General features: G+C 38.2%; 1 protein-coding gene across 1 annotated transcript in view; it reads left to right on the top strand.

The window, feature by feature from the left end:
• The first annotated feature begins 411 nt into the window (after positions 1-411).
• The window catches only part of NAALAD2 (N-acetylated alpha-linked acidic dipeptidase 2), a 50,624-nt gene continuing 39,390 nt past the window's right edge, over positions 412-11,645 (top strand). Inside the window, exons 1-2 of the mRNA XM_007120796.4 lie at positions 412-642; positions 1,329-1,440. Coding sequence (XP_007120858.2) covers positions 561-642; positions 1,329-1,440 — 194 coding nt within the window. The 5' untranslated portion in view covers positions 412-560. The remainder of the gene's footprint in view (positions 643-1,328; positions 1,441-11,645) is intronic.

Here is an 11,645-nt window from a genome sequence, read left to right as displayed (position 1 = left end):
GAGAGGCCCGCGTACCGCAAAAAAAAAAAAAAAAAAAAAAAAAAGAAACTAATGTGTTATCACAGAGCAGCCAGGACCAGAAATGCTGCCCAAGTGTGACCAGTTATAAATTAGTCGGAAACTGGCATCAGGGCAATAAACAGGGAAAAAAAGCTGTAGTTAAATGCATCTGGCAACTCCTGGAATGAGGCTGGTAAGTAGAGTTCTTTAGGGACCAAGTTAGGGACATTTTCAGTAGTCCCCCCGAACGCAGACTTTGTCCAGGATCAACAGAATGGACGTTGCCTGCCGGCAAGCAGAATGTGTCCTCCTCCTGCAGGGCTTCCTCTCTCCCCTCGAGGCCTCCTGGGGATCGCAGGAGCCAGGAGTTTGGGGCCGGTTTCCGTTCGCCTCTGGACCCTCCTGGAGAGCAGAGACAGGGCTTTGAGGAAAGTCAGCGGAGGCCACGGTCTGCGGCAACCTGGGCGTTCCCCGCGTTCCCGGGCGCGCTCTCTCTGTTCGCGCTCATTCCCGAGGCTCGCTCCGGTAGCCGGCGCCTCCTGCTCAGTCCCGAGGAAGCCATGGCCAAGTCCAGGGGTCGTCTGTACCTTTGGATGTGCTTGGCTGCAGCGCTGGCATCTTTCCTGGGTGGATTTATGGTGGGTAAGTGTACCGACCCCTTTCCCGGATCCCTCCAGCCTCCCCGGAGAAAAGCGGGAGAGCCTGGGGCTGAAGAGCTGGGCTGCGCGCAGGGCGCCGGGCCGGCTGAGCTCCGCCAATTTCAGCAGAACTGGAAACTGAGTGGAATGCATTTCGGCCTTCCTAATAAAGTGTGCCAGAAATTCAAACTTATTAAATGCTCGCTGAGTTCAGGGTACTGTTAAGGGCTGTTGTTAAGACAATTTAGCGTTGCCACTATCTGCAGGGGTCAAAAAGGTGATTTCATTTCCAAGACCATTAATGAGTCAAAACTTTCAACTGCCCTTCTGTAATCATTTATTACATAAATATTTGTCGAATGCTCCCTGTGTGTCAGGCACTGTGCTATGAACTTAACCCCCATGGGAGAACAAGAAACATAAAGACCCGTGCCTTGATGCATAACTCATGGGAAAATGAAAAGAATAGCCCTCACCTAAAACTCGTTTAACCAACTCAAAGTTACACATCGGAATTTCAAGGTTTTCTGCATTTGGTATGAATTTTTTGTAAAGCTCACCATGATCTGTTTCTTAGGTAAGGGCTTTTTTTTTTTTTTTTTTTTCCTTCTTCCCCTTTGGCTTCTAGTTTTTATAAAAGTCAAAAGCAATTTCTTGTGTATGTAGTATGCATATGTATTCTCCTCCCAGGCTGGCTTAGTAAGCCTCTCAAAGAAACAGCCACTTCAGGGGACACTCACCAAAATCTAAGGTGGAAACTGGTGTCTGAGATGAAAGCTGAAAATATTAAATCATTTCTTCGGTAAGTTTGTTTTGTATACTTGATCTTAAAAATCGTGTTTAAAATATTGCAGAGTGAGAACTGTATGAAAACTGATTTTATTCATGTGGGTAATCTTTGTGTGAAATTATATGGTCTCACATTAATTCATGGTAGTTTAAATGTTCCTTTATTCCACTCTTAGAGTAAAATCTACTTGAATGTTGAAGGAGCCTTTCTTCCCCAACTTCATCTGCAGAAAAAGTATCTGGTTGCTTTATTAAGAGATGTTTCAACTTCATGTGCTTCGGGACTGCAACTCAATGTTATTCTTTGTTCCCCGTGCCTGGGTTTAATCAGGGATTTTATTTAAATGTCATATTCTTCCAGGAAGAGTAAGATGGTTGTAAACTCTGATTTAGAGGAAAGGAGATTAAAGTTTCAGATTCTGTCCACTACAAATTAAACCTTTATCTCGTGTTGCAAATTTAAGTAACACAAATAAGACAAAGTGAAAGCAAAAGGATCAGTGCAAACCCACCAGTCTCTTAGCAAGAGAAGGAGTGACATTCATTCAGGGGAGTGATTATGAATTCCTTGAAGGCAGTTATGACATTTATTTCTATATTCCGACTCTTTCAAAGGGGTATCATTAAAAAAATTTTATTGAATCATAATTTACATAAAATAAACTGCATCCATATAAAGCCTATGATTTCAGATTATTGACAGATGCACAATATACTCAGCAAACCACCTCGTCAATTAAGATACAGAAAATTTACATCATGCCTTTGCAGTTTATTCCTCCCTTCAACTCCCTTCCTTTGGACTCCTTTATATTTTCTAGAACTTTATATAAATAGAATCATACAGTACGTGCTTTTTTGTGTCTTTCACTCAGCATAATGAATGATTTTGGAATTCATCCAGGTTGTTGCATGTATCTGTAGTTTATTGCTTTTTAATTGCTGAGTAGTATTCTATTGAATGGAGAGACTCCAATATGTAGTTGATGGATCTCGGGTTGTTTTTAGTTTTTGTTTATTGTGAACAAAGTTGCTATGAGCATATGTTTACATATGATTTCATTTCTTTTTGAATGGCTGTGTTTAACTTTTTAAGAAAATGACAAACAGGTTTCAAAAGTGGTTGTACCATTTTACATTCCTAACTTAGTATTGTCAGTTGTTTTCATTTTAACCATTTTAGTGGGTGTGTACTAGTATCTCTTTGTGGTTTTAATTTGCATTTTCTTTTTTTTTAACATCTGTATTAGAGTATAATTGCTTTACAATGGTGTGTTAGTTTCTGGTTTATAACAAAGTGAATCAGCTATACATATACATATATCCTCATATCTCCTCCCTCTTGCGTCTCCCTCCCACCCTCGCACCCTCCCTATCCCACCCCTCTTCTCATGCACTTATTGGACATTTGTATATCTTGTTTTATAGAGTCTCTGTTCACTTTTTTTTTCATTTTTAAATTGTTTTGATTTATTATTGAGTATAGAAGTTCTTTCTTTATACATTCTTTTGTCAGACATTTTTGTGAATATTTTCTTCTGTTCTATGGTTGGTTTTTTTTGTTTTCCTAGTGAAGTTTTTGAAGGGCAGAGATTTTTAATTTCGATAAACTCTGGTTGAACAATCTTTTGTCTTATGTTTCATACTCTGTGTCCTATCTAGGCCTATGAGAAGTTGTGAAGATTTTCTCATATTATTTTTTTTTTTAGAAGTTTTGTAATTTTAGCTTGCACATTTAGGTCAATGATCCACTTCAAGTTAATTTTTGTGTGTGGTATGATGTAAGAGTTGACAATTTTTTAAATACAATTATTTAATTATTCCTTCAAGATTTGTTTAAAAACTTTTCTTTCCCTGTTGAATTGTCTTGGTACTTGGTCCAAAATCACTTGACCATAAATCCATGGCCTGTTTTTTTGATTTTATATTTTCTTCTATTGATCTATTAATCTATATATCTCAGTACCACACTATCTGGTTTAGTCTAGCTTAATAGTAAGTCCGAAAATCAGGTAGAGTTAATCCTACAAATTTTTCTTTTTAAAAATTGCTTTGACTGTTTTAAGTCATTTGCATATCCAAATAAATTTTAGAATCAACTTCTCAATTCCTACCAAAAAAAAAGCCTGCTGGAACTTTGATTAAAATTGCATTGAATCTGTAGATAAATTTGGAAGAGTCTTTCAATCTCTTCATTCATCATAGGGATGTACTACAGTTTAACTTTTCACCCACTGAGGGACATTTGTTTTGCTTCCACTTGTTGGCTATTACGAATGAAGCTGCCATTAACATTCATGTACAGGTTTTATGTAATCATAGGTTTTCATTTTTCTGGGATAAATACCCCAGAGTGAAAATTGCTTGTCTGTAGGAAAAGTACACTTTTAGTTGTTGAAGAATCTGCCAAACTATAGTATGGCTATATCGTTTTATATTTTTCATTGGCGTTATTACTCTTTTTAATTTTACCCATTCTGACAGGTGCATAGAGGTACCTTATTATGGTTTTAATTTACATTCCCTAGTACCTAATGATATTGAACATCTTTTCCTGTGCTTATTCACCATCTGTATACCATCTTCAGTGAAATGTCCGTTCATGCCTTTCACCTATTCTCTATTTGGATACTTTTTTTTTTCTGCTGAGCTTTGAGGGTTCTTTATATTTTCTATATGCAAGTCTTTTGTTGGCTTTGTGGTGTACAGATATTTTTCCTAGTCTGTTATTGTCTTTTCACACCTTAACTGGGTTGTTTGCAGTATCAGAAGTGTTTAATTTTAATAAGGTCTAATTTATCAATTTTTCATTCTATAGATCACGCTCCTGGGTTCATGTCTAAGAACTTTTTGTCTAGCCCTAGATCCCTTTTCTTCTCTTTTTACCCCCAAATTTTATAGTTTACATTTTACAATATATTTTGTGATTCATTTTAGAGTTAATTTTTGCATAAGGTGTAATGCTTGGTTGAGGGTCATTCTTTTTTTACCTGTAGATGTCCAGTTGCTCTAGCCCCATTTGTTGAAAGGCTATCCATTGCTTTTGCTCCTTTGTCAGTAATCAGTTGGGCATATCTGTGTGAGTCTCTTTGAGTTCTCTTATGCTCTGCTGATCTATGTGTCTACTTCCTACCAGTACCGTGCTGTCTTGATTACTGAAGTTATGTAGTAAGCCTTAACAATGCATAGGATGATTCCTCCCCCTTTATTTTTCTATATCATTTGCCTATTCATATAAAATATAGAATAAATATATCTATATCTAGAAAAATCCTTGATGAGATTTTGATAAGAATTGCTTTAATCTTACAGAGCAATTTAGGGGCACTTCGCATTTTTACTATGTCTCGACTTCCCATCCATGATTATGGTAAGTCTCTGCAATTATTTAGGTCTTCCTTTAACAACATTTTGCAGTTTTCAGGATGCAGCTCGTGTATATGTATTGTTACCTTTATATTGAAGTATTTCATTTTCTTTGCAGCAGATGTAAAATCATATTGTGTTTAATTTCAGTTTTCACATGTTTGTTGCTAGTATATAGAAATACTGTTGATTTTGCATTCTGTGGCTTGTCTAAACTCATGTGTTAGTTCTAGGAGTTTTTGTAGATTCATTAGGATTTACTTTCTATGTAGAAAATCAGGCCATCTTCAAATAGGGACCATTTGATTTCTCTGTTTTCAAACTGTATGCCATGTATATATATATATATGTATATATATATATATGTAGTCCTTTGTGCTGATTGTATTTCCAATACTGCATTGAATAAAAGTGATGAGAGCAAACATTCTTTCCCTATGTCTGATCTTAGTGGGAAAGCATTCAGAGTTTCCCCGTTAAGTGTGATGTTGCATGTAGATTTTTTTGTAGATATTCTTTACTGAGTTAAGGAAATGTCCCTCTATTCCACGATTGCTAAGAGGTTTGTTGTTTTTTTCTAAATCATGAATGGGTATTAAATATTGTGTCAACTGGAAAAAAAAAAAAGCACAAAATCAGAGAGCTGTGAGTTCAGTGTTATTTGGTGACTTACAGAGGACTATACCCAGGAGACATTCTCTCAGACAGCTCTGCAGAACTTCTCCCAAGAGGTGGAGGTGGGGATGGGTGGAGGACCAGGTCCGTGTATATATATAATTTTAGTGAACGGGGTGCATGCAATCAAGCACACATCTTGGTACACGGTTGCTACTAGTGACAAGAAGGTTGCTGCTAGTCACAAGGAGCAGATATCGCCGTTAATAATTTTAGTACTTTTCTATGTATGAGAAGATACAAGAAATTGGGTAAATAAAATTTTCTCCTGAAAATATCTAACTATCTGAAGGCCTGTTCTGCCAGTTTTTCTCAGAACATAGAGTATCTCATTCCTGATCTCCACCCTGGATTCCTTTCAGGGTGTGTTGGAGGTCAGCAAATGCAGTGAGCTAATGAGCTAATCCTTGTAGAGCCAGATGGCCAGTGACACACTTTAGCTGGCAGTTGTAAAATGGTTTTGCTCCCAAAATCTTGGCTCCCTGTTCATCAATGCCAAGATGAGATACAGAGACAGAGTTCTGGAGGAGAAAGAAAGGGTGACTTTATTCTTTGCCAGACAAAGAGGGGAACACAGCAGGCTAGCACCTCAAGAACTGTGTCCCTCTCCCTGGGGAATAGGGAGAGGTCTTATAGTCAGGGGTCCTGGTCAGGGATATGCTATAAGGATCAAGGCAGTAACAGTCCTGCATTCTTCTTTCTTCTGCAGAGTTTCAAAAGGGTGGGGTTGCTGACAAGATTAGGGTGTGTGCAGGGCCTCAGATGGTTTCCTGGCTGCTCTTCCTTTGATTTACAACTGTTGGAATCTGCCCTTTGGAACTCGTGGAATGTCAAGGAGGCTGGAGTCTTGCCTACAAGAAATGGGAGACAAAAAGGCCTCCGTGCTTGGAAGCCTGTAGGACCCCGCTCAGTTTCAGTTTTTCTGCATCAATTTATATGATCATATGACTTTTCTTCTTTTCTGCTTTAGCTGATTAGTATGGTGATTCCTTTATTTCTTCACTGACTTTTTTGTGGGGATGAACTTCTGTCAAGAATAGTGTTACCATCTCCTCCAAGAATGTGAAATTGTCTATTTTTCCCATTAATTCTGTTAATTTTTGCATTATATATTATGAAACTCATTTATTAGGCATATACACATTAATATTATGTCTTCAAGACAGAAGTAACCTTTTATCTTTGTGAAATGTTCTTTATCTTTGGTAATAATCTCTATATTTAAGCATATTTTATTTGGTATAAATTAAGTCACATCAGCTTTTTTATACTTACATTTGCATGATATGTTCTTCCATCCACTTACTTTCAAAATGTACCTTCTATAGAGAGCATGTAATCGCCACTTGCTATTTTATTAATTTTGGAATCTGTGCCTTTTAATTTGAGCATTTAGTCTGGTAACATATAATGTAACTTGATATGGTTAAACTTAGGCCCACCCCTTTACTGTTCTCTGTTTGCTCCCTTTATTTCTGTTCCTTTACTTCTCATTTTCTGCTTTTTAAAAATTTTTTTGGTAGTGGGGAGAGTATTTGAAATTTTATTTCATTTCAATTAATCTTTTGGCTATACCTCTTTGCATTGATTCTTTTTTCTTTTCTAGTAGTTACTCTAGAGATTACATTATACTTGTTTAACATTTCACTATATTTTTAAAGTTACTACTGTACCATTTAACACAAAATGCAGAAAACTCACATTTCTGTATGTCCATTTACCATCTTTCTATCATCCTTTATATGATAGTTGTTGAAAGTATCATATACACATACAATATAAACCTCACAAAACAATGTTATAATTTTTTCTTTGAACAGTTATACCTATTGAAAGCCAATTAAGAGTTAAATATCTGAGAAATGTAAAATACTATTTTTTATTGTTTCCAGTATCTTTATTTGTTTCTGAAAATTTAGGTTACCCTGTGGTATATCTATTTAGTCTGAATAACTTTCTTAAGCATTTCCTGTAATGTTGGGTCTGGTGTTGACAAATTCTCTTAGTTTTCCTTTGTCTATAAAACATTTACTTCATCTTAATTCTTGAAGAAAATTTTTCTTGAATATAGAATTCTAAGATCACCTTGTTTTTCTCTCCTTTCAGAGCTTTAAATATTTTTTTTTTACTGTCATCTGGCTGGTAGTGGTATCCGATGAGCAGGCCACAGTTATTTAAGCTATATAACATATGTCATTTTTGTCTTTAATTTTCAGCAGTTTAATATGTGCCTAGGCATAGTTTTCCTCAAATTTATTCTATTTAAGGCTCTCTGAGCTTTTGTTTTTTTATTTTATTTTATTTTTGGCCGCACCACATGGCATGCAGGATCTTAGTTCCCCAACCAGGGATTGAACCCATGGCCCCTGCAGTGGAAGCATGAAGTCTTAACCACTGGACCACAAGGGAATTCCTCTCTGAGCTTTTTGACTTTGTAAACTTTTGTCTTTCACTACTTTAGGAACACTACTTTTTGTTCATTCTTTCTTTTTTTTTTGAAATATTTATTTATTTGTTTGTTTATTTATTTGGCTGCTCCATGTCTCAGTTGCGGCATGCAGGATCTTTTAGTTGCAGCATGCAGACTTCTTAGTTGCGCACATGAACTCCCAGTTGCTGCATGCATGTGAGATCTAGTTCCCCAACCAGGGATCGAACCTGGGCCCCCCACACTGGGAGTGTGGAGTCCTACCCACTGTACCACCAGGGAAGTTCCCTGTTCATTATTTCTTGAAAATTTTCTGCAGCATTCTTTCTCTTCTCTCCTTTTGAGACTCCAATTAAACCCTAGAATCAAATGAACAAGGTGAAGTTCATATGGTGTAGTATATTTCCTCCCCATCTGTCCTGTGATTTGATGTGATCACAAAGTTCCATCTTACTTTCGATGGATGAACTATAGCAAGCTGAAGTAGAGGAATGAAAACAGCTATACTCTTTCTTAGAAATTTGAGCTGATTTATGACTGAGGCACACAGGTATCAGGAAAGCTTAATCAAAATGTCTGTTCTGAGGTGCTTGTTTGGAGATATAGGAAAAGAATCTATAGGCAGTAGGGTGGATGTCATTTGAAGAAAGACTCATTGTATATTTCTCATGCAATACATGAAAATAGCCAATTGTCTTATCAAGTAAGACAGAATGCTTATATTTTAAAATGTGGGGAATTCCCTGGTGGTCCAGTGGTTAGGACTCAGTGCTTTCACTGCCGTGGCCCAGGTTCAATCCCTGGTCAGGGAACTAAAATCCTGCAAGCTGGTCGGAGTGGCCAAAAAAATAAATAAAATAAAACAAAATAAAAATGTGTAAAAGACCAGATAAAATATAAACACTGTTGAACTCTGTCTGCAGCATATCATAAAGTGTCCAGAAGAAATTACCTAGAAAATTATCAATACATTAGGTGCCAGAAGCAAAACTTTGTGATGCTCTTGACAAACATTAAAATTTATGTCTGTTTATTTTCTCTCTCCTTTGCTTTAATGTATAATATAGCATAAGGTGATAAGTTATGTATGAATAGTTTGCATGATGTTATCTTGTTAGAGTTGGCTTTTCTTTTCTTTACATCCAACTGAAGACAGAAGTTGCATACCAAGAATGATGACAAGAATTGAGGTAGAGTGAAATGCATTGAATTAGGAGCAAGACTTTAGTGAGTGAAGAGGGCATGATCCACATTTTTGACAGCACCTAGAAGGCATAGTAGGTGGTGACTTTTGGTATGAGGTTTTTGTGGGTTTTTTTTGCGGTACCCGGGCCTCTCACTGCTGTGGCCTCTCCCGCCGTGAAGCACAGGCTCCGGACACGCAGGTTCAGCGGCCATGGCTCATGGGCCCAGCCGCTCCTAGGCATGTGGGATCCTCCTGGACCGGGGCACGAACCCGTGTCCCCTGCATCGGCAGGCGGACTCCCAACCACTGCGCCACCAGGGAAGCCCTTGGTATGAGTTTTAAAAGAGTTGTTATTTTTGAGAGAAGATAAAGGAAAAATATTTGAAAGAGCCCATAGAGAGTAAGAAGGACTCCTCCTCAATGATCATCTGGTCCTGGGATATGTGGAAGCATGAGCAGGGTCCCCCGAAGAAACCAGTTAAGGCAAGGAGGTCAAATAAACATTCAGGAACGGGCCAAGGAAATAGAATTGATTGATTATAGAATAGAGATTTATGATCAGTGAAAGAGTCTCCCAGGGAAAGGAAGGTTTCAAGATTGGTTTAAAGGGATTAATGTAGTGGAAAAAAGTTGATTTCCCCCCAGCCACTTCCTTTTTGACAGAGCCTCAACTACTCATGTTTGCACTCCTTAAGGGGGAACTGTGTTCAGTGAGGGTTACCTTCCATCCAGCCCAAGAATCTGGTCTATAATCCAATCATTATAACTTCCTTCTGACAAGGGTTAGTTGGAGAAGGGGTATATGACCCTATTATGCCTGATGAAATGGGAGAAAAATTTAGCTGAGCTCCTCTACAAAAAGTTTTCCTCTGTTAAAAGAAACACAAAAGAGGAAATAGCTGTTCTTGTTTGTACTTGCTTCTCCTGAATGTTGCAGCATGAATATATGATGCCTGGAGCTGCAGTGTCCCACTTGGGACCATAAGGAGACATTCAGTAAAGTTATTCCCTGTTGCTTTTTGTTTTTTGCACTTCTGTCTTTCATTTCAGTGGGTTGCCTAAAAGATGGGAGGCAAAATTTCATGGTTAATCCTCCATCTTAAATGAAGGAAATATATTTTTCCTAATTGTAAGAATATTATTTGCTCACTACAGAAAATAAAACAATAATGAATTATATGAAGTAGAATTTTATTTTTTAAATAAATTTATTTATTTATTTGTTTGTTTTCATTTTTGGCTGTGTTGGGTCTTCGTTGCTGAGCGCAGGCTTTCTCTAGTTGCAGAGAGCAGGGGCTACTCTCTTCGTTGCGGTGTGCGGTCTTATTGTCGTGGCTTCTCTTGTTGCGGAGCATGGGCTCTAGGCCTGCGGGCTTCAGTAGTTGTGGCACGTGGGCTCAGTAGTTGTGGCTCGCGGGCTCTAGAGCACAGGCTCAGTAGTTGTGGCACACGGGCTTAGCTGCTCCGTGGCATGTGGGATCTTCCCGGGCCAGGGATCGAACCCGTGTCCCCTGCATTGGCAGGTGGATTCTTAACCACTGTGCCACCAGGGAAGCCCTGAAGTAGAATTTTAAATATCCCCAGCCTCAATGGTTTTTCTATGCATGTAAAATAACTTATGTCTACAAACACATTAATATTTTTTTACAAATATTGTACAATATTAAATATCAGTAACTTGCAGCTTTGATTTAATGATATAGAAGTGGAAAGCTTTACAGAGGAGAATATGCTTGAAGAGTCCTAATAGATGATTAATAGCTTACAGTTGGGGAAGGTGAATGACTAGGAGTGGTGATACAGGGAGATTCATATAAATAGGATGATATTTATGTCTGAGAGAAGATCTTGTGCAAAGGCTAACAATGGTGGTCATTTTAGGAGACCAATTAGCATATTAAATGATATAGAGTGAAGAAGTTTATAAGGTGAGTGGAGGGAAATGAAGCTGAAAAGGTGAAACAGTGGATTAGTTGAAAAAGGGCACAAATGCCATGCCTAGCATGAACTTTATAATGTAGAAGATAGAAGGGTTTTAAAAGCAGTTGATCAAAATGATGAGATGAATGATTTAAAAATAACATAATTTCTCAAGGTCAGACAACTGCAACTTTCAGATGCTAGCCCTGGCATTTAATACTTAGGAAATTATGGACAAGGTATTTAACTACTCTTTGTTTCCTTATTTGCAAAACGGGGACAATGGCAGAAGGGTGGTGAGGATTGAATGAGAAAGCCCATGTGAAATACCTGGTCCAGTTCCTGGCATATAGTAAGTTTTCAATAAGTACTGGTTTTTCTTTACTGTCTGTCTTTTTTGGTTGTACTATGGTTGATTAAAAAACCAATCTACAGGGCTTCCCTGGTGGCGCAGTGGTTGCGCGTCCTCCTGCCGATGCAGGGGAACCGGGTTCGCGCCCCGGTCTGGGAGGATCCCACATGCCGCGGAGCGGCTGGGCCCGTGAGCCATGGCCGCTGAGCCTGCGCGTCCGGAGCCTGTGCTCCGCAACGGGAGAGGCCACAACAGAGGGAGGCCCGCATACCACAAAAAAAAAAAAAAAAA

The sequence above is a fragment of the Physeter macrocephalus genome, chromosome 16 (genome assembly GCF_002837175.3).
Source record: "Physeter macrocephalus isolate SW-GA chromosome 16, ASM283717v5, whole genome shotgun sequence".
NCBI lineage: Eukaryota > Metazoa > Chordata > Mammalia > Artiodactyla > Physeteridae > Physeter > Physeter macrocephalus.
This window is presented reverse-complemented; position numbering and strand designations above follow the sequence as displayed.